Genomic DNA, 24,582 nt, shown 5'->3' with positions numbered 1-24,582 from the left:
TTACTAACAAACTCAGGAATCTTTCTTTGCTTCACTGTCCTGGTGCTGAGAATATCACTAATGCGGATCAAAGGAGATACACAGATGAATGCACCTCTTACTATTTGGAAACTACATTTACTGCAGCTGGCAGAGGCAGAGATTGTTTCTATTGATACACGGAGTTTACAGAATCATTTTAAATTTTATTAGGGGAAGACTGCAGGAGGGAGCGGTAAAATACAGGGGTCCCAGCAAAAACAAGAAACTACGAGTCTGATGAAACCCGCTGGTTTTCCATCAGGCAGTCACGGCGCAGCTCCAACGACCCAGTGACCGAGCTCAGTCCGGTACCGACACCGGCTCGGCAGAGGGTGAACGAGCCGAGGCGACGTCGTGCTCTGCTTAAGAAGAAGTGTTATTTTCCTGCTTCAGAAGAAGCGTCCAACGTGTTTTTACGCTTTCTCCGAGACATGTCACGTCACTTAAGTTGTTAGCGCCGCGCGCTAAGGAAACCCTGCGTTCCTCTTCGGAACGAAAACCTCGTTGTCGCTCTCAGCCGCGGCCGAAGCCATGTTTGTTCACACACAGGTGAAAACAAGCGGGGCACTAATATATTACTATGACTCACTCTGATTGGTTAAGGGTCAAACAAAGGCGTGTCATTCGCCTGAGGTAAGTTCCATATTCATTCAGAGGCAGAAATTCAACAGCAGAGCTGTGAATCGTGATGAAAAGGTCTCTCAAAAATGACAGACCGTCAGATGTGTAGATCGTAAAACGGTCTAAAATCGTCATATCGCCCAGCCCTAGGTTGCAGGTTAGATCCCGGCTAGGGACAGAGAATTCTGCTGTTGTGTTCTTGGGCAAGACACTTAACCCACGTTGCCTGCTGGTGGTGGTCGGAGGGACCGGTGGCGCTTGTGCTCGGCAGACTCGCGTCTGTCACCTGCGCCCCAGGGCGGCTGTGGCTACATCGTAGTTCATCATCACCAGTGTGTGAATGGATGAATGATACACTGTAGTGTAAAGCGCTTTGGAGTCCTAACTCTGAGAGCCGCTATACAAGTACGTGTCATTTATCATTTAAATGAACAAGGAAAGTAAAAAAAAAAAAAAATATATATATATATATATATATATATTTATATGTATATATATATATATATATATATATATATATATATATATATATATATATATATATATATATATATATTAGTTCTTATGTTTTAAGACGCTGAGAGTAAATAAGCTGCTAAGTCACTTGTTTTTACATAATCTACATAGATATGAATTTACATTGCTGCAAAGACTTTTATTTTGAAAATCACTGGGGATTTTACACTGAAATTGTATGTGATTTCCTGACTAGCCTTATGTCAGCTGTGGAAATTGTCGCATCCCAGAAGCGACTTGCAGCAAAAATAGAACCCGATCCCATCTTTAGCAGTGTGCCGCTTTCGGGATGCGCCTGAAAATAGCCGCGTCGCTGCTGGTTTGAATCACCCCATAGACTATAATGGATTCTATTTGAAGTAGTGACGTCCTGCTGCTATTTCGCCCTGTTGATGCTTGCAGTGGGCAGTAAGCTTTACTGCAGAGGGGAAGAGTGACCTATGGTAACATTCTGTTTTACATCTTGAATGTCTCAGTCTGCCACTGAAGGAGCTGGCCATGGTCTTCACAATATTTACTATTTATTTCTGCTGGATTAGCAACAGAAGTAGGAGGATAAAACCCATGGTGAAAAGTAAATAAATAAATAAACACTGCTGTCAATACTAATTAAAAGAAAACGATGCAGTTGTGGCTTGCTTTTAGTACGCTCTAGAGTCCATTATTAATTCTCTATTGTGAGACCAAAACTTACACTCTTCTCCTCCTGTATCTTTTTTAAACACCTTGAACTAGCTGAAATGTTTCCTCAGCCTTTGTTAGTTTCTGCAGAAGCGGTTCATCACTAAATCAAACAAATCAGATGTATTCACGATCCAAAACATGTAGAATCATGCAATGGATGCATACTCTAGCGCTATAGCATGTTGGCTAGCCACTTTACCTCTGACTAACAGAGTTCCTGGTAAATCATGTGACCACAGGTAAAGGCTGCAGAGTGTCAGCAAACCCAAACGCAGATTCAGAGCGCTGCGTGATCACAGACAGGCATGTTACATGACATGACAGGACCACGGCCGCGAGCTGAGTTCACGCGGCGCGCTGAGGATTCAATGGTGTTTGAGGATACAGTAACATCATTTAGAAACGGGAAAGCATCAGTGATGGAACATTTTCCTGGGAAAAGAGCTTATGTGGATCTTAGGATGAGTGTATGATGAAACAGGACACGATCACTGCTGCCTGACAAACACATTTAGAAATGATTGCAAACCAGGGAAAGTCAAAACAAAACATATTAAATTTGTGTTTACAAGAACACTAGGATGATTGTTAGGCCTACATTCAATTTGAATCCTTTGTTTCTGAGCTCTTGTGGTTCAGAAAACTCCTGATGTTGACTCTTGCTTGACTCCTATTGTGGTCAGACATACCCCGGTACTTTTTCTTTTGTTAGCTCCAAATAATAAATGTTTCCTTTATTTTGTCTGAGGCTCCACCATGATTATCAAACTACACTAAACGCTAACCAGGCGTAGCTTGTCCGACCTGAGGTGTAGACAGAACACACAGAACAGCCGTTGCTGCTTCACACAAGATTGGAGCGATCCTCTACATTACACACTACATTCACCGACCATTTCACTGCTATGAGGCACTAGAATTTCAGGCGTGGCGCAGCTGAGCCTATGTATGGGAAACACTGTTTTGTTTAATAACTTTAATAATGTGGAGCTTCTGCTTCATGATGCTTTTCCACCAAATATGGTCCATTAGCACTCCATAATCAAGGCATATCATCAATGCCAAAGTGCGATGATTTTCTATGTCTTCTCTAATGCACAGTCTTTGATTTGGCTATTTGATTGCTTTTGCAGTTCACCACCCTTTAATTTACCACAAATTACAGGTTGTGACAGGCTGACCTGAACAGTGTTAAAAGGGTTCTTTAAGTTGTTTCTATCTCTGAATAAAGTAACTTAGAATAAATAACAGTAGTTCTTTTTTTGTCCCCTCTGCAGCGTTCAGGAAGAGACCCACGGGGCTCAGACAACCTGTCAGCGAAGTCGTCGGACAGCGATGTAAGCGACGTGTCTGCTGTATCAAGAACCAGCAGTGCCTCTCGGTTCAGCAGCACAAGCTACATGTCTGTCCAGTCAGAAAGACCTGTGGGAAATCGCAAGATCCGGTAAGTTGATGATCCACATTGGTTTCTTACTGTTATATGATCGCCAAGTTGTTATCAGGAAGAGGTTCACTTCAACGTCTGACATCACTACATCTAGTTTTCATTTCCGAAATTGTTTTCACCTGGTATGACCTGAGCAGAAGGATGCATGCTGCAAATGACTGAACTCACTTCACTCGAGCTGTTTTGGCAGTTTCTGACGCTGCAAAGTAAAACACGTTGCATTATTTTTGTGTTGCCTAAAGCAAAATAAGAAGTTTCATTTGCATGATGCGTTGCTGTAAGTTTATATCTATGATTTCTGTTATTTTACATCTCTGCTTTGGCTGCGATGTCTCTATATTTGTCTTGTTTTATTCACTTGTTGGTGTTGTTCATGCTTTGGTTTTCTTTCTGCTTTGCATGTGTTCTCTTTACTTCTGTCTCCATCTTCAGCCAGTTGCAATCGAGAGGCCATTCACGGGAGGGGGATGAGCAGTTAGGCGAGGTGCAGGAGGAGGAGGAGATGGGAGAGAGAAGGAGAGAGAGTAGAAAGGAGGGGGGATTGCAGGGAGGAAACAAGGAGTCAAGGGGACAGGTAGACAGAGTTGAGCAGCATCAGGAGGATTTGGTGGAGGAAGAAGAGGACTTGCACCAAAGGAGTATCTCAGAGACTAACCTCAGGTAAACTATGTGCCACAACCCCTAACTCCTAGAAAGAAAAATTACTAACTTAAGTTAGAACCTGCAGCTCATAGCAGCGACCCTGTTTGTTTTCAAACCAGTGGCGAAATACTCCACCCATTACATCTAATGTTACTGCAATGCTTACCCTTTCTGATGTGACCAAAGAGCAGCTCTAAAAAGGCAACCAAGCTTCCAGACAGTTTTAATTCTAGTTGTGTGAAGGGAACAGTTCGGGACATTTCATTATGACCTCTGACTAATTATCTTGGTTGACTTCATTAACCATGAGAGTGCATGCAAGAAACACAAAATAAAAAATATCAATAATTCATTCAGCTAAATAAAATATATGTTGCCTGGATGGTAAAGACTTTGATAATTGTGACATCACCTTTGCACCTCTCTGTATACTCATTAATGTCTGTTTGGAGCACATCTCCTAATGTCTACAGGTTAGTGTAAATAGAGCAGTCCTGATATGTTGCAGTCACACGCTCAGGTCAGAGTCTGATCTGCTTTCATACAGCCTGACCGTAACTTAGACGGTACTTGGGTAGAGCAGTATTAGAATCTGCATAACTGAAATCTGAGGAGACCATGATAAAGCTGTCAGGATGAACAGTTTGAACTGATAGCGCTTTAAAGCTCCCACAGGGCCTCCTGGGTCTCATCACTTGGAGGAATGTAAACCTGCGCCATCAGAGCAGCTGTGATTTGTCATTTCTGCCAGAACAGGCAGCTTCACCACTGTTTATCTTCTAGTCTGCAGTTGTGTTCAGCAACTTTTAACACGTTCACTGTTACTGCATCGCACAGCATCAGTATTTATTCTGTACACATCCTTACACATTCATATTTGTGAATCAATCACCCAAGTGATTTGAAGAACAGAAGAAGTTATAAGAAAACTTAAAAATCATATTTTTTGTAAACCAGCACAATCTGGTGGTGGTCGGAGGGACCGGTGGCACCAGTGCTCGGCAGCCTCGCCTCCGTCAGTGCGCCCCAGGGCAGCTGTGGCTACACCATAGTTCATCCCCACCAGTGTGTGAACGGGTGAATGACTGATTGTGTTGTAAAGCGCCTTGGGGGGTTCCAGGACTCTAGAAGGCGCTATATCAAATACAGGCCATCTACCATTTATAGAGGAAGGCCCACATAAAGGAAGCTCCAAACCACCAAGCTGTAATCTCCATATGGAGTTTTAGGTTTTTGAACCAGCTAATGTAAAGAAAGTTCAACGGTGTTGAACATGCATGCTGGCTACTTAGTGCCTCAGGGTTAGGGTGCCAGAGTTGGGAGCGACGGGAGGAGACAGTCGGTGTCGTATGAAAGGATTGATCAAGTGACATTCCGTACAGGAATCGCAACTTTTGCATATTTTTAAATAATTTTCTTGAGCCAGTATGTGCTAAAATGACCCTTCACAGGTTTAATGAAATGTCGCTTAGACCCTATAACCCTCTATGGCCAGAATACCGTATTTGCAACTTGCAGCCTGACGGGCCGCTCTGTTGGGACTTGGAAAACAATTGAGCTGACATCTGTCACTGCTGTCTGATTCCAGCAGTTTTCTTGCATGTTTTAGATCATGAACACAGCTAATTTGTTTAATTTAATGACCAATCACTCCTGTAGTCACAAAGAAAGGCTGGAAGACAATTCAGCTGTTAGATTAAGGTGTTAAGATGACAGATGGTCAGCGAGGAGAAAAGTTTCACTTTGCTGTTGAGAGAATAAAAACGGACACCAGGGAGCGCTAAAAACAAGCACTGCCTAGTCTGCCTTTGAACAAAGAAAAGCCAGACATTGAGAAAAAACAGCACTTGCTTTATCCAGATGTGTAGCAATGCACGTTTTAACTTGTTTATGAATCTGGGGTATGGTCTTGTCGACAATGTAGTGACGGCTGGGCATAACGTAGCAAGGCTCGAGGTGTTCTTAAGCGTCTAAACCCAACATTACTCACCGCCGACAGTGGCTGGCCATCGAGCACAATAAACAGGCATATCTTCTCTGTTAGGGTTAATGAAAATAAATGTATAAACAGCTATTTTGTTACTAATATAAATTATTTTTGATTTACTAACAAATGCAGAAGTAGGAATTACGTTTGAGATATCTCAAATACTTAAAAACTTAATAGGTGGTCATTTTAACATTTATTAGGCAGACGGGATATTTTCTCCAGATATCTGATATAAATATATTTAATGTTTCATATGAGCAGAAGATTAAAGTTAACTTCTTAGATTAATTTAAAAGAACAAGTGTCCCACAAGTTTTGGTTTTGGAAACATCCACATCGGCTCCATAAAAAGCAAAATGAAACACGCTGAAGTTAGTTTTCGGTAGTAAATATGACAGATATTCATCCTGGTTTCTAATGTTTAATCAGTGTGTGACACTGATACAGCAGGTCTGATCATCTGTTTTTGTTGTTGATGATCCCAGCTGGTCACTTAGCTGCAGACTACAGAAAATAAACTCAACAGTTTTCACATAATCTGGTCACCCCAGGATTGTTCTGTTAGATTATACATGCAGTTTCCATATTTCAAAGTATTTTAATATCTTCCAAATCATTTTATTTTTAGATGGTGTTCTCTCTCTATTGTGAAAAACCTCATAAGATACTTTGGTACTTTACCTTTAGGCTTCACATTCCAACATTATTTATTGAAAGGCCGAGTGCACTTGTTTTTGTCAGTACATTTGCACTGATCTCCGGTATGCCTTATCATCCATCTATCATCTATCTATCATCTATCTATCTATCTATCTATCTATCTATCTATCTATCTATCTATCTATCTATCTATCTATCTATCTATCTATCTATCTATCTATCTATCTATCTATCTATCTATCTATCTATCTATCTATCTATCTATCTATCTATCTATCTATCTATCTATCTATCTATCTATCTATCTATCTCTATCTATCTGACTTGTGAGTTGATCTTTTGGGGGGAAATCTCTGCTGCTTCTATCTAACTGGAAGTTAGATGGAGGAGCAGGGATCAGAAAACAACAGGATTTGGAGTCTTAGTATTGTCTCCTGATATTTGGACACTTGCCTCTGATTGGCTGGTCTCTCTGAACTTGCTCATGCTGGAGACAGTCATGTTACTGCAAACACTCAGAAATTTTACTTCCCCCACCCCCACCCCCCACCCCCCCGACCTTTTTTTGTGCACTCAGGCTGCATGATTTGGGACAAGCCGCAGCAAAGTTCCTTCCCTCTGAGCTTACGTTGAGTCCTCAGCTGGTCAGATGACCTGAGTGACCAAAAAGAGAAGTACACGTGCAATAGTAAGAGAGGTGGGACCGGACAAGACTCTTTAAAGATTTGAAAACACATAAAAGTTTAAAATGAACTCTATATTGATCAGTAGATGTGAAGGTAAAGAGGGAAACTTTGTTACTGTAAGGGGTTTATGGCTGTTTGGACAACTACAAATAAAGAAAAATGTGCATTATGGAATAATTATTAAATGTCAAACACAAGGGTTAATAATTTCACTGGTATTTTTATTTACTGTAATTTAAATAGCCGTGCAAATTTAGGTTACACCATGTTAAGGCTAAATTTAATGTGGCATAATTTTATGGTGGCCACAGGAGAACATAGTTTAATTCTGAACAGTGTAAGAAAAGCAGTTTTAAGAAGTATGTCAAGAAGAAACTGATTTGGATTCCCAGAGCAGGATGAAAGCTTAGCTCACACCCCCATAAGGTTGCTTCAAGATCAAATTAAATTCACAGCAGGAGCCAAGTTAGTGCCTCTTACCAATATTAGAACTGCTCTTTGGTCTTAAGCGAATCCACGTTGAGATAAAGCCACAGGGTGTTAACACATGTGTGTCGTGCCAGTTTGACTGAGACACTTTGTTGCTTGTGTGAGAGGCTGAAAACACATGTACAAACATGTGCAGTAGTCTCTGATTGTTGGTTTCGGGTTATAAACCTGTAGAAAACATGCATTTATCCTGAAACTGTGACCTTTCACGTTTGCACCACTTCATGTCTGTCAGTCTGTTTTTGTCACTTGGCATCTGTCCCTCTGCACCATTTCACCCCTGCACTAACATTTACAGCTTGACATTTTTTCAGTTCCAAACATTATTCTTAATCTTAGCTCAAAGTGGACTTATTCCATTCCACTTCTTATGTCTGTGTGAGCAACTCTGTAGGTCCTTCATGTCAGCAACAGTATAAAGTCCTTAGGAAATCCAACACAAAGATAAGTGAGCAAAACATTTCTATTTCTATTGGCAGAGAGCGTTATTTCTGTGCGTGGCTTTCAATAAAAAAAATATTTTCTGTAACCTTTAACTCATTCACTGCCATTGACGACTAAAGTTGTCATTTTAAATCTAACCGTTCACTGTCAATGACGACTAAAGTTGTCATTTGCATGTTTTTACTGTGTGGGCATCGGAATGAACCCCCGCACCATGAGAACAAACATCTCAGCTCTAAAGCCGATCTTCATCCACGTACGTCACACGTCATGTGATCAGGAAGCAGAAAATCCATGTGTTAGGAGATCATTTTGGGCCGCTGCTGTAAAAAAAAGGTGAGACGCGAACTGGAAAAGCTTCTGCTGATCACAATTCAACAACGGATTATGAAAAAACGGATAATGCTCGAAACGCGTGGATTCTTCCTGATGCAAGATGTGAGTCTCCACTTTGTTTTGGTTGTTTTGGTGTCGACATCATCCTAGCGCACGTTCTGGGACTTAAAATAACAGAAAAAACGGTGAGAAACGCTGGCAGCGAAGGGCTTTACCGAACAGGAAACTGCTGGCAGCGAATGAGTTCACCTAAAACATTCTGTGTGGGTGTTGCAATAAATCAAACAAATAATTATATAACACAACAAGAACAATTTAATCAAATACTAATCTTTCACCTGAGTAATAACTTTTTATTGTTTTTAAATTGTAGTAATAAAATATGTAATTTCCAAGCAGCCATAAATGATGTTTGGATAAATACAAGCTTTACGGCATCTTATCAAGACAAAACACACCCAATAATTAACCTTAGCCGCCATTTGTGACTGTCCTTGCTTTATCCTTTGGCTGTAGTCACTCTAATAAAACACTGGTGGCTCTCACACACCTGGTAAAATGAAGAACTCTGATCAGCAGAGAGAATAGTGTGGGTGCTTTTCAATCAATCAATCAAAGATACTTTATTAATCCCAGAGGGAAATTAGAGTTTCAGTACACACAATTCAGAGATCAGACATACATGGGCAAGACACTTGACAATAATTGGTGACTGTGGTCATTCGCAACCCTGAGTCGCGCTACCTTAATAGCAGAGGAGTCAAACTCATTTTAGCTCAGGAGCCACATTGAGGGAAATCTAGTCCCAAGTGGGCTGGACCGGTAAATTAAAAACAACTTCAGTTTTCTTTGTTTTAATACAATCAATATAAAACAAGGCTGGAGCCTGAGGACAGTGTAGTACAAGTACAACACCTGAAGTGTACTTGAAAATTTGAAAAAAATAAAAAATCAATAAATAAAAAAAGCATTCCTTAGCGATTCAAAGAGCTTACAGATCACATGGCTAGATCAGTTTCATGCAGCACTTAAAGTATATTTGACTCATTTTACTGTACATCTTTTAGCTTTCACCGGCACATCAATATCAGAAGTCACATCCCGAGTGGCGGCCAACTTCAGGATGGGATTCAAGTTCTTGTGTGAGCCTTGAGCGCAGCTTTGTTTTATTTATACTCGTTACAGAGAAAACTTGCTCACAAAGATACGTTTATTTTCACTCTACATTGTAAAGTATGAAAATAAAGTTTACACAACCATCTCGCGGGCCGGATTTAACCCGCTTGCGGGCCGGATTCGGCCCGCGGGCCGCATGTTAGACATCCCTGCTTAATAGAGATAAGAGGGTTACATGAGGATTGGTTCAGGTGGAGGGAAAAACAGGCACTTCAGAGTTACCCTCCACCGGGAGGGCAGCTTTGCTCTGCAAAAAAAAAAAAAAAAAAAACACCTCAAACAGATATCCAACAGACTTCAGACAACACAACATAAGTGTCCACTAGGTGGGGTGGTGGGTTGGGACTATCCCCACTTCAGTTCCTGCAGCCACGATAAGCAGCGCATGTTACCTCAGTGTGGATAGGGGAGGAGCATTGAGGGTTAGAGGGTTACAGTGACTCTGGAACGTTTCAGCGGCCTTCCCGCAGTCCCACCTAGGCTGGGATAGGAGACAGAGTTGAGTTGCCATAGCGACGGCACATTCCACATATCTTCTGAGGGGGGAGTTTTCGTTGTAGCCTTGCAGGCTCAAGGACGCCAGATTCCGATTAGAAATTGTTTTGGGGCCAGACGGAGATAATTTCCTCTCTGTCTTACAGTTTGTTGGTTCTCAACCTCTCAAAATCCAAGGAGCTGCTGACAGTTTCTGTTTAGCTTTTCAGTGTTGAGTGATCATACAGCATACAAAACGCATTTATATTACCAAGAACTTGGTCACAAGCTTTAATTTATTGTGGATTCATTTCTTTCACAAAGGTCAACATTTTACACACAGGCTCAAACAGCTTCACGAATGTTTGCTTAAATATGTTTTAAGGTGAAATGACATCATGTCATTAAATCTATTCAAATCTATAATTTGTACCAGTAAACTGCATGACGAGACACACTACATGTCTTGTTCTCTTGTCAGACTTTAGCTACAATCAATCAATCAATCAATCAATCAATCAATCAATCAAGCAAGCAAGCAAGCAATAAATCAATCAACCAATCAACCAATCAATCAAACTTTATTTGTATAGCATTTTTCATACAAATGCAGCTCAAAATGCTTAACAGATGAAATTGACCCCATAAAACCCAAATTCCCATACCTTCATCACAAATATAAAAACGATTCTGACAGTTACGCCCCCAACCCACAACCCGTTTCCCAGGCACCCACACACACACACACACACACACACACACACACACACACACACACACACACACACACACACACACACACACACACACACACACACACACACACACACACACACAACCTAAAAAAAATAGCATAAGTAAACACTAGACTGAGTTCAGATGGGTTAGGCAATGAATGACACGCCATAAGGTGAGCCATCTGCCTCGGCAGTAGTTGATCGACGGCAGCAGCCAAGGCACCAAACCATTGCGCCCAGGGAGGGAGGGCGGAAACCCCCACCGCTGTCTAAGAACTCTCCTAGGAGCGCCCAGGCCGCCACAGTTGACCACCACCCCTGAGGCAGAAGGCCCCCACAGAGGAAACACTGGCATAATTAAAATAAGTAAAATGAAAAAAATAATAATACTAATAATAATAGCTAATGTGGAGAGTAAAATAACTAATACAAACTGATTAAAGAGATAGTAAAACACTAAAACACAAATGGCTAATACCACTAAAATGGAAATAATAAAATTAATGAATTAATAAAACAGGCAATGCAGCTAAAAAAGATATCAGTTAAAAGCTAAGCTTGGCCCAGATTCAAACTTCAGTCAAGCTTAAAGACATCCCTCTTGGATCAGGAGCATCGTTCTTGTGTAGCACCCTCCCATGCTACGGTGATGGAAAAACTTGTGTCATTGCATATTTGTGTAAATGCCATGATAAAAAATTTTATTGGTTAAGTATTTTTTATGATTCCCAAAACAGACGCATTGATTCTTGTTACACAAAGGAATTTTGTAAAAGGAACATGGTAGAACAGGTTGTATCTTCATGCATTTAGCATTTTGCATAATGTTCATCATCGCACTTTTACCCTAACCTGTTCATGAAGATTCAATGTTCACTATTTCTAATCTGAATAAACAACCTATTTTTGGTACTTTTGTTTGCTGAGATTAACCAACCAGAGGAAATATGTTGTAAGCAGACAGAGTTAATGACACTGGGATGATTAACTCACAGCAGAGTCCTTTAACACTTAAAAAAACGTTATTTCTTAGCCCTGGGAACATCTTGGCCTAGATGAAAACACATTGTGACAATCTGCATGAAGAGGCACGCTGTGCTCTCAGGGCTGAGGTTGAATAACATTATTCCCAGGAGAGTGCCAGATTTTAAAGCAGGCATATTTACACAGTAAGTCTGAACTGCCAAGACCTGTTCAAAGACCGGTGACAGTGTTCAGAGAGGGGGTGCAGGTAAATCATCTAATGCAATTCCTGCTGTTGACGTCGGGCTCCATGGAGTATGGTGTGATCTGTAACAGGGAGGTAAATTAACACAATTAATAAAGTATTTAAGATAGTTTGCCATCCATCCATCCATTGTCTGAACCCGCTTTGTCCACGTAGGGCGTTGGGGTGGGGTGGGGTGCCTATTCCCAGCGGTCAATGGGCAATCAGGCGGGGTACACCCTGGACAGAGAGCCAGTCCATCTCAGGACCGTTTGCCAAAAAACAAAAAATAATCTTTTTTTTAGTTTAGGTAATTTTTAGAGGAATTGCAGAGCCTAGTGCATTAAATCTACATGTTTAGTGTCATAATTGTCTAGATGATAAAGAAAAATGTTATATTTAAAGAGTAAGACATTTTTTCCAGTAGATGAATACATCACATATTGTTTCAGTCAATGAGTGATTTTCTATTTTTATTAGAGCTTGATTTTAGTTTTTCATCAGGATGGTCTGAATAAGCTGTGTGCTCAGTGTTTAACCTGCTAGGAAGAGTTGACCATCCTCCTATCTAATGTGCTGTGATGCTGAAAGAGCATCTGTAGCCCAATAACCTTCAAAAGAGTTCAGTATTAATGCATTACAGGCAGAACTATAACAGGACTGGAACTGGATGTGCCATAAACAGAAGGTTTAATAGTGCAGGTTGACATATGGTGGGATTTATTTAAGGCCACTCACTTCACCACCAGCTTATAAAATATAATAAAGAGACTTATGAAAAGGTACAAACGGATATGCCAGTGGCCTCTCAGACCGTGTTTGAATTAGCAGAAGATAATGAGGGTTGATGTTGGATCTAGGATAATTTATTCCTTTATTCAGGCCATTTTGCTCCAGAAAATTCTCAGAGGAGCCCCCGACGGGGTCAGCTAGTAGGTTTTGGGTGGTGAAAGTAACCAAATAGTCATATCTGGAGTTCTTTTTTTGTTTTTTCTCTGTATTTTCTGTGCTACAGCTGTCTTTTTTTGTTTGTTTTGTTTTGCATGGTAAACAACTAAACTTTAAGACAAATCAATGCTGCAACTCTTAAAGTGGTGATGCATATTTTTCCTAGTGATAGGGGCAGTACATATTTAAATCATTGCAAGCAAGTGGTATTTTTGTGTTTGTGTAATACCTTACCAACGGATGGCCATTAGGGTCAAAAATCCCGGTCGGGTCATAACAAAGACTTTAAAAATGGGACCCGATGCCTCCCTGCTTGACCCTCAGCTTTAAGGGGTTGGATTGGGGGGTTAAATAGTTCCGACCACAGCTGCAGCTCATCACTCCCCACGAGGATGGGTCATATGGGAAGATGAATGTACCCAGTGTGTGATGATGACATTAACTTTTACTGACTTTAACTTTTAACATCAGAAAATATTTGTATCAGGTATTCCTTTAGTGAACCAACTTTTACATAACATACACATATATAGATTAAACTCTCCAGGCTTCATCTCTTCTCCCTCAAAATGACAAAAAATGACAGAGCTGTTTTTTTTTAGATATTTAGTTTTATTTGGCATAACTTGAGAATAAGTAGGAATTTGCCCTGCATAGAGGACCTGCTGTCCGTACAGCACATAGCCACTATGGCCTGTAAAATGCTACATGGTCTGTATTTGTATAGCGCCTTCTTGGGATTCTACAGCCCCCCAAAGTGCTTCACAACACAATCAGTCATTCACCCATACACACACACATTCACACACTGGTGTAGATGAGCTACGATGTAGCCACAGCTGCCCTGGGGTGCACTGACAGAGGCGAGGCCCAAGGGCACAACAGCAGCATTCTCTGGTCAGAGCCAGGATTGAACCTGCAACCGTCTTAATTACTGGAAAACCTGCTCTACCTCCTGAGCCACTGCTATCCCTAAAACAAATGAAAACAAAATAATCTTCACCCAAAGCTTGCTTTTCTTAAACCTTCCACTGTCCTGTCGGAGGACCCCTCAAGAAAAATGTAACCGTTGAGCAGGGTTGATGGTTTATCCCTTGAGGTGTCAAATCTGGTTGGTTCAGAACTTATAAATAATGAATCCTTAACCCTCCCACTGTCCTATTGGGTGACCATCACCTCACCCCTCCCACATGGACCTCAAGGGAAAGACCATCAGCCCCGCTCAACGGTCACATTTCCTGGAGGCGCCACCCTATAGGACAGTGGGAGAGTTGACTGAAGATTTTTATGAATGTTTTATCACTGTAACTACAATATATACCAACAGAAAAATGCATTAATTACGTACACACACATCTTAGCTTCTCGCTTAGCAATTAGCCTTGTTAAGCATGTGTACGCTTACGCTACTTAAATTGTATCTACTAAGTAACTTCAACACACACCGAAACACTCCTAAACACATCAATAGTTACAAAGACAAATGTTCTCCAAGGCAGGAACATATAAAGTAAAATTACTGTGTTCACGATCCGTTTCTTCTCTCCTGCTTCCATATAAACACTGGGTACAGAGACAACGGAGCACTCGCTCTGTCACATTTTGCACAAAGAATATAACAATGTTATAGTTTGTAACAGTGATGTATCACTTTGGTCACATTTCAAAACCTATAATCTTTAAACTTTTTTAACATGACTTTACGTGTGCTATTTATGAACCTATTAATTCAAACTTTTCCCATCATTAAATTAACAATTACCTTTGGCCTAAATGAATCACAGTGTTCGCCACGATTATCTCAGAGAGAATGTTGTTCAGCTGCTGTTGGAGACAAATTAAACATGACACTTTTTTCTATTGTTAACTTAAATTAAAGTAGTTGTCATTTTGCACAGATAATGCTTAAAGCTTAAGCATTCATGATGGGAGATATGTCAAGTTAGCTAACTGAATTATTTTATATTTTTTACTTTTTATTAGGGGGTACCCCACATACTGGAAACAAAAACGTTATACAATGTTGGATATTAATTTTAAAAAAGCCTATATCAAGCATCCCTATTTAAAATGTACACGCATTAAGAGTGTCTAGACTATGTTTGCACTGTGGGGTTGATCATCAGTGTGTCTGATATAAAAGATCAGCATGCAGAGTCTAACTGAAGTAATTGATACAATCAGTTATCATTTTACACCTGCATGTCTCTTGATAACGTGTTTTTTAAAATCCAGTTATGTGATGGAGGTCAGTAATTAATTAATGAACAGCAGCCTGGGGGACTTACACGAGTCCCATCCCATTAAGAGGCTGTGATAGAGGATTTAATTTGTCTGATTAAGATCATTTTCCAGGCAAGCTATAAAAAGATGTTAATTTGAACTCTGGCCTAAATAGTTTAAGATAGGAGGTGCATGAGAATACAGCTGAAGAAAGCCGATGCTTTAATATGCAGAAAGTTGAACATGTGTTCAGGACTCAGGTACAAAGTAGACACAAATTACATACATAAATAAGTGAACTCTTTTTAAAATGTATTTCCTGAAACATTTCCTGCATAAGACACATAAGTGTTTTAAAATGTATTATTTTTATTTAAAACATTTTATGTGTCACAGCTGATCCTAATTGCTTGTAGAATTATTTGAAAAGATGCAAACTTCCTAAAACCCAAATACATACTGTAATTCATGCAAATCTATACCTGAACTCTGTCCTTTTCTCCTTTCCATTCTACATCCTGTCATTTCCTGACCTTCTCATCTATTCCTCCTTTTCCCATTCTCTTGTTTCTCCCTTTTCCTTCTCCATCACCCCTCCTCCTCTACACTGTTGTCCTCTCTCCTTCACCCTTGTTCTCTCTCCTCTGTCTTTGCCTGCCCCCTGTCAATGGTGGTGGCTGACAGTGACTTTGCATCCAAAATGAAAAACAGGCAGATGGGCTCGTCCAGTGGGATGAACATGACCAAGAGCACAAGCATCAGTGGCGACATGTGTAACCTGGAGAAGACGGATGGCAGTCAGTCAGACACAGCGGTCGGCACGGTAGGAACTGACAGCAAGAAGAGGCGCTCCAGCATTGGTGCCAAAATGCAGGCCATGGTTGGCATGTCGCGCAAGAGCCGGAGTACCTCTCAGCTCAGCCAAACAGGTAGGACATCCAAATGTATGGCTGATGTTCACATGTCTCTTATTGGTCTTGTCTGTTATTGATAAGTACTAATTCTCCTTTTTTACAGTTTTTATCCAATTTTCTCCCACTTTCATCCACAAGGATGCTGGACTTTTCTGGGCCTGCAGAAATACATTTTTTACAGCTTTTGTCGTCTCTCTCTAGGTGACAGTGAGCCTGGATCTTTTATTTTATTACCACCCACCTTTTAATGTTTTTATTCTATATATTACTAATATTTAAAGTTGATGTAGTTTGCCTTCAGGAACATTATTTGACTTCTTCGCTTGGCACAAGTTGGTTATTGCAAGTTGCATTTGTATTTTTTTATGTTTCAAGGCTTTTTGACCTATTTTCTTCTAAGTATTGCTGCCTCAGAATTCTGTTAGTTGCTTAAATATTTCCTGTTTTAAGTTTTACTTGCATTAACAACAATGTTGTGCATCCAAATACATTTCCTGTTGCTTCTGCTCAGCTGAATGCATGAATATCTGCCATCCTTTTCTATACAATGCTGAGGAAATTCTATATTATTTAGGTTATTTTTTAAAATAATTTGTAACATTGAAAACCACTTTATTTCCAGATATTCAATGACAATGTGAAACTGGTGACAAACTGAGGTTTTTCTTTCTGACAGTTTGGACACTGGCCTGTATAAAAGCTGGGAAGGGGGCTAAGATCATGCCCAGGTCCCTTTAGCACTAACTCACTTTGTGTATTAAACCTTACAATGGTCAGAGATCCCTTCTATACTTTGGTGTTGTCTCTCCAGATCCACTCAGATAGCCTGACAGGCGGACAATAAGAAAAGTGCCAGTTTGCAGGGATGAGCAAGAGAGGGAGATGAGATGGAACACTCACGTGGCGCTGTGCTGCTCCCCTGCACATGAACTGAGCATCACATGTCATGAAAGTTTCTCCATGCGTGCGTGTGTGTGTGTGTGTGTGTGTGTGTGTGTGTGTGTGTGTGAGACTCCTCCTAAGTTCAATTTTGGCAACTTTTGAAGCTTTTATCTTTGGACTTGTATTTGTACCAGAATACTGGGCTGTCAAGTCTAACACACACACACATACGCACACACGCACTCGCACGCACGCGCGCACGCACTCACACACACACACACACACACACACACACACACACATGCACGCACGCACGCACTCACACACGCACACACACACACACACACACAAACATGCACACTTTTATTTGCCTGTGCAGACGCAGAGACATCTAAGCCGCCTGAGTCTGGTGGAGTTATTAATATTTCACTCAGTTTCTTTTAAGTGCATCAGATAAAGCATGTGCATTGCTGTCTTTAGGCCTCTGAGATTTGTTTTTGGTTATGTACCGACACGTTCGACTCCTAGTTGCCCTCTGTCCCACTTTAATGGTGCATTCTAAGGACGGTTGAGCTTCCGTAGGCGCTTGTGCTCTGCCAAGAGCTGGTGGGGGCTGAGCAGATCAGCCCAGCAGCACAACTTCAGCGACCCAAACACGGGTCACCCTAATGGATTTGCTTCCAGGTGATTACCAGGAATACTGTGTACCCAGTTTCGAGCCCTTATGTGGTGCTCAGTTTTGTCTTGAAGCCACTTAACTTCACCAAAAGTACAAACAACTTGTCAAATCTAGAATCATATTAAGTTATTTTACTAATTGCAGTTAAATTAAACATAAAATATCTTATGCAAATTTCCATTTCACAGCATAAAAGGACACAATTATTTTGATTTTTTATTTTATGTACTGAAAATAGAATGTTTGATCAGTTTGGTCATTTTGGACGATCATCAGATGCATTTTTGACAGAAAGCCTCTCTTCATGCCTTTTCATGTGTGTGTTAACCATCAGCAGTATGGATCCTGTCATAAACATCATTCTGCTAAAGACCTTCATCCACATCAGCATATTTACATGAAAAGTATTTGTTCAAACCATGTCTTAGTACATGTACTTACCTGGTTCATTCTTGTTGTGGATAAAAGGAATGTATTTTATACACATATAAGAATTATATTTTTAGTGTTTTAAACTTGAGCGTATGCACTGAGTGCCATATCATCAATTGGCTGTAGCTTTGTAAATCATGTACCTTATGAGGGCTAACCAATAAAGATGTTTCTCTGCAGTAAAGCTATAGTAATAACCTAATAACAAGCTGTGGTTCTGAGGAGAAATTTGCATCCCTGTTTCTTTAGCTTTTGCTTATAGCTGTAAATGTAATTTAAATAAGGAATACATTTTGAAACAGGCACACTGGCGTTTTTCTTCACCAGAGTATGACCAACAAGACATTCTTTCCTACTAGACACCACTGCAAATACACCTTGTTAGTTCCACGAGCTGAGTTGTGACATAAATGGGGGCTCATCTGGGATATGTTGTACCGAAGTGAGAGAAATGTTTTAAAAGGTGTATATTGTTTTTATTTTTTATTTATTTTTTTATTTTTTGTACTGCCTGTGCTGTGGCTGACTTGTTAGCGGCTTTGGTGTGTAGCTTGTGACAAGCCTTTCTTGTTTTTCTCTTATGAACTTTGATCTCCAAAGACTGTTTTTGCTGTACGATTCAGGGTTCTTAGTAAATATGCATTTTATGGTTATTTCCTCTTGGGGTGCATATACATGTCCATAGTTTGTTTTGTTTTTGGGTGTGTAAATGGCTGCATGAGTGTTCCTGGTGGGTTCTGTGGTGTTGCAGTGAGGTCATCCTGCTTTTTTTGGTGGACCACTTTGGATGTTGCTGACTGGGTGACAGCAGTAACTTTTGCCACCTACACACTAGCATCGGCTCCACTCCGTGCGGCCCGCTCTGGCCTGGCCGCGTTTGCTCCACACTGCCTTAGGAATGCGGATGTGATTGAGCACATGAACGGTCTCCAAAATTTGCGCGAAAAATAGATATTAGTGATGTCATGAGCGCATCTCCGAGCACGTGTGGCTCATTGTTTTAATGTTATGACTTTAAGTAGCTGGACTAGGGTTGTAAGGATTAACCAGTATGACTATTAACCATGGTGTGAAACATTGCAGGTAACCCACCGCAAAGACATCTCTAACACTGCAAACACAATAAAAACCGTGCACAGAAGAATCAGAACAAGCAACAACAACCACCACAGTTTTCTTTTTCCACAAAATTCAGGACGATAGCTCAGCTATCTGAAAAAAAAAGCTGCAACACCCCCAACTTGTTATCATCACTGAGATAATCACGAAGACAAATTAGCTACAACTGAGTCAGATTACGCGAGTGACTGGAGGGATTTAACAGTAATAATAGAACAATCCAGTGAACAAGGGCTCATGTAGTACTATGATTCTTCCACTTGTCTACAACATGCCAGTATGGCAAGCCATTTTAACATTTGATCAAAAACGTCTTTTTATAATTCCTGTTCTACATAGCACAAATTCATCCTTGTCCAAACAATATTCTTACAGATGAAATTTGAAAAGAAAGATATGAACAAGTAAAAATGATATTTAAGGATTTCATAACAATAACTGCGCTAGCAGGAATTTAGCATCTCATTTCATTAAGGTTTCTGATCATAATCAGTCACTCTGAGTTTTTCATGCAGGCTGAACATGAAAATAGTCTCCTACACCTTTCTCCTGCATTAGCTTCTGATAGAAAATAGATGGTGAAACTCTAGGATTAGAAAAGCTGGCAGATCTACATCATGGTGACACAACGTTCCAATCAATCCAATCCAATTTTATTTATAAAGCGCATTCACAAGGCATTACAACCAAACAAGGCGCTGTACACTAAAAATGTTAATTAAACCGGCGGTATACAAACGTTCATGGACTCACCCATTTTGACTCATGATGGGGAAGGCTGCTGTAAGTTTAGTGTCCAGGAAACAGCAGAGAACATCTCGACTAGTAGTTAGCATTAGCAACTCCACCACACAGCATAAGCTCCCCCAGGCTTGTGTTTTTTGTGGAGATAAAATATCCACGTTGCAGGGCTGAGTCAGTGAGTCGTCTTGCTGTTATCCAATCCGAGGTGAGATGTCCAAATATTAGTAAATAAGACTCCAAAGCTGGTAGTCTGAAGCTCAGCTGTGACGTGGTTCACTTCTAAGTCCTGGTGCGTCTTTTCCCCAAGGCATTCGTTCCTACTAGAGACCACTGCAAACGTATTGATTAAATTAGTGTCCAACACGTTTATGGGTATTTTAAAAGTTTCAAACAATAATTTAAAAATTACAGAGATTACTTTGATTTTACAAGTTAAAATGTCTAAGCTGAATCTCCGAAAAGGTGCAATAGGTATCTTCAAGGGTGCAAAACATTCATAAAATGTATTTGTGATCTATGTATGCTAATACAGATGTGAAATCTATCCATGTAAAATAATCGTGTTAATCGTGTAACCGTGATTATTTCTCAGACTATAATCATACCACCAAAATATATTATCCTTGCATCCCTAAGTGTGTGTGATCTAGTCTCTGTTATGGATTGGTAACTCATCCATATGGAACTGCTTCACATGCCAAATTAACTTCAGCGCTGAGGGTATTCTGTACATTTTGACTTTAAACTGAATTTGTCCTGTTAAACTAAATTTGTCTTGTTCTGAAGTAGTTTTACTGAAAACACACTAATTTATTTTAATGATTTTTATATGACAAATCAAAAGCTATTCTAAGTAGTTTTGACTCATAGAAAACAGGAGGATGATTTGTTTTGTCAGAAACATTGTACCATTGTAAACTTGATAACTCACTACATCTTACTTTTTAAACCAGGTGTTTAATAGCCTTTCACAAAAAGGTCAAAAATATTTTAAATGATCATATTTAAATGTAGTGCACTGTTATTGTAACTAAAATAATCAATCTAGTAGATCAGTTTGTTTAAAAAAAGTGAAGAATAATTTTTTTAGACAAATGTTTTAAAAAAAATCACTTGCTTATGTGGAGAGACTGTTTTTATGTGTTAATAGAGAACAAGATGGACACTAATAAACAGCTAGACTGTTTCTATCAAGCTGAAACCTCTAGAATTCTGAAATATTTACTCATTACATTCCAGATAGTTTGCAGCAGAAAAAGAAATGCCATCACAGTGTTTTCAATTTTCTTTCACCGACTCTGCTGCCTTAAATTTGACACATGCTTATTTGAGATGCAGTTTCATAAGTCTTAAAAAAAACTAAGCATTGAGCATCTTGCTGCAGCAGTTTATCTTTCATGTAGAGTCAGACACCTCTCTCAGCAGCTGCTCTGCTGGCTGAGGCTGCTTAGGTGTAGCAGACGTGCTGTGCTCAGGTTGTAGGATGGATAAAACACTGCATCACGAGGACAATGGCTCAGGTACCCCAGCACTCCACTGCTCCCCCTGTCTGGGTGATATTTCTGCCTCCTTGTCATTATTTGTCATTTTGTTTCATTTTGCAAGCCAATTTCTAAATGAGTGGGACTATAAATGTAAACAGAACATTAGCACATCTACTGTAACTTGATTAAATGTGTTTGTTGATGGAGTAGATTTCCTATTGGTGGGACCTCATGTGTAAAGACTTCCTGAGTTAGCATTTATAAATCCAGATGTATTTATCTGCATGAATCCAAACATATTTCATTTGTACATCATAGTCAGCTACATACGTGCACATGAGCAAATATCAGACTCCTTCACTTGACTTGCTTCTCTTGAAATATGTAAATAAATACAAATATGCTATGCTTGATTAAAAACCACAGGAGTTTAGTTGCAGACCCTGCTTTGTGTTTGTCACTCTGTCATCCAGACATCAGTACTAAAGTAAAGCACAATGTGTGCTGAGTGTCTGCTGTCAGAGCAGCGCAGTGGCATGGAAACAACTCCATTTAAAAAAATCAACATGTAATTGCGTTATCAGACATGGACAAAATTGTTGGTACCCTTTGGTACATGAAAGAAAAAAACAGAAATAACTTGAATCTGAAAAAAGTAATAATAAATAAAAGATCTAGGAATTTTAACCGATGAAAGTAAGACATTGCTTTTCAAACATGCTTTAACTTAATTATTTAAAACTCATGGCACAGGCCTGTACAAAAATGATGGTTGGGCTACAACTGTTAAATATTTTAATATTTGAATGTTCTATTTGATGAAGATTCAAGTGAAATGAGACTGCGGTCTGCTGCTAAATATGAAAACCAAACAATAAAATTATATATGGCTCAATAATACATATTAAATTGGTGTTGTCTAGTTCCCTCTTTCCAATCTGATATTTATAGTTAATAAATACATTATGGGAAAAAATTGATCTACATTTCATTACCATTTTAAGTTTGTATTAATATCACTCATCCTAGTCAGAATAACATATCTAAACATGTCCACATTTGATCAGTAGAATGCATTTGTTTTTATGAACATGTTCAGTAAGCTACTGAAAATACTAATAATATGTACTTAACATTGTTTCTCTATTTTCTTCCACAGCACCTAGATTACTACATTGTGCACCATTAAAACATGTTCAGACTGTGGAGTGCACATTTAACGAAGCTTCAAATCAGCAAAAAATTGTTTAAAGAATATAATTAATCCAACCATTCAATGATTCGTTTCAGCCTTAGATGGTACCCCTAACTTAATATTTTGTTGCAGAGCCTTTTCAAATTCAATTCAATTCAAATTCAAATTCAAAAAAACTTTAATCATCCCCGAGGGGCAATTGTTTCAGTACAGAAGAATTGGTACTGTGGTTATTCGCAACAAGAGTCGCGCTACCGTTAATTAGATGAAAAGGGGATCACATGAGGATAAATTGGGGGAGTGGAAAAAAGGCATACCAGTTACTCCTGGCAGGGCGTAGCTTTACTATGCAAAAAAAAAAAAAAAAAAACACGCCTCAAGCATAAAAAAATTTACACAAAAAATTTTGATTAACACATAAAATTTAGAGTTCAGAAAAAAAACTGCAATATTTGCATGTTTATTTCAGTTGCCAATATGGGTTTGCTCCCCAATCTAATTCATAAACTATACTCACAGAGGATGTTTCGTGCCCTAACTCTGGTGCAGTTTGCCAGGATTTACATGAGTTAGTACTTAAATTCAGAGAAAAATCTGCTTATCTTTACGTTTGTTGCAGCCAGAACAAAACATGTTTAATTCTTGGCCTGCTATTTATGACATTTAGTGCGAAGAATTTACCATTTACCTCTATTTTCTCTCATTTGTGGTATTTGTGCTTGTAACAGAAGTCCATTTTTAAGTTCATCACTTATCTTATTCAAAATTTAGTTTGCATATCTGATGCTGAGAAGTTTAACAAGTCAACAGGTAGTCGGTGTAAATGATTCACACAAATTGGAGCCATAAACAAATGCAGCTAATTCTTAAGGAAACAGAGCTTCATTGTCTCCAGGCAGACAGCAAACAGTGTATATTTTTCTGAGGAAGGTTTATTCAATTCAATTCAAAAATACTTTATTAATCCCAGAGGGAAATTGATAGCTGTAGTAGCTCAGGATAATAATAATAATCAAATCATCAAAGAGTTATTGTATATTACAATGGCTGTTGACAGGAAGGATCTCCAGTAGCGGTCAGTGTTGCAGCGAAACGGAAGAAGCCTCTGACTGAAGACACTCTTCCGTTGTCGGACAGTCTTGTGAAGAGAATGCTCAGGGTTGTCCATCATTTTCTTGATTCTCTGGAGAATCCTTCTTTGCATTATCTCCTCCAGTGGTTCCACAGTCGTCCCCAGAACAGAACCAGCCTTTTTTATTAGGCTGTTGAGCCTTTTCAGGTCGATGCTTCTGATGCTGCTACCCCAACAGACGATGGCTGAAGAGATTACACTCTCAACAACAGACTTGTAGAAGATCTGCAGCATCTTGCTACAGACATTGAAGGACCTAAGCGTCCTCAAGAAGTGCAGTCTGCTGTGTCCCTTCTTGTAAACGGCTTCGCTGTTCTTTCTCCAGTCCAGTCTGTTGTCCAGGTGAACTCCAAGGTATTTGTATTCCTCAACCACCTCCACTTCTTCTCCCATGATGGAAACAGTGGTTGACTCCACCCTGTTTCTTCTGAAGTCTAAAATCATCTCCTTTGTTTTGTTCACATTCAATGTCAGATGATTGTTTCCACACCATGCCACAAAGCGCTCCACCAGCTCTCTGTACTCAGCTTCCTGTCCATCTCTGATACACCCGACAACTGCAGAGTCATCTGAGTATTTCTGTAGATGACAGGTCTCGGATTTTTACTGGAAGTCTGAGGTATACAGGGTGAAAAGAAATGGTGAGAGTACAGTCCCCTGTGGTGCTCCAATTTTACTGATCGCCTGGTTTGATGTGCAG

General features: G+C 39.7%; 1 protein-coding gene across 49 annotated transcripts in view; it reads left to right on the top strand.

Moving 5' to 3' along the window:
* rims2a (regulating synaptic membrane exocytosis 2a) overlaps positions 1-24,582 on the top strand; it is a 235,951-nt gene that overhangs the window by 196,799 nt on the left and 14,570 nt on the right. For 26 of the 49 annotated variants that reach the window (XM_070550878.1, XM_070550871.1, XM_070550876.1 and 23 more), the window contains 3 exons: positions 3,120-3,286; positions 3,722-3,949; positions 15,986-16,230. The exons of 10 other annotated variants lie outside the window; for them this stretch is intronic. In XM_070550878.1, the coding sequence (XP_070406979.1) occupies positions 3,120-3,286; positions 3,722-3,949; positions 15,986-16,230 (640 nt within the window). The remainder of the gene's footprint in view (positions 1-3,119; positions 3,287-3,721; positions 3,950-15,985; positions 16,231-24,582) is intronic. 13 more of the 49 variants (XM_070550886.1, XM_070550889.1, XM_070550903.1 and 10 more) reach the window with 3 other exon arrangements.

This window comes from Nothobranchius furzeri, chromosome 5 (genome assembly GCF_043380555.1).
Source record: "Nothobranchius furzeri strain GRZ-AD chromosome 5, NfurGRZ-RIMD1, whole genome shotgun sequence".
In the NCBI taxonomy this organism is placed as follows: Eukaryota; Metazoa; Chordata; class Actinopteri; order Cyprinodontiformes; family Nothobranchiidae; genus Nothobranchius; species Nothobranchius furzeri.
The sequence above is the reverse complement of the archived record's forward strand: the minus strand, read 5'-3'. Positions and strand labels throughout refer to the sequence as shown.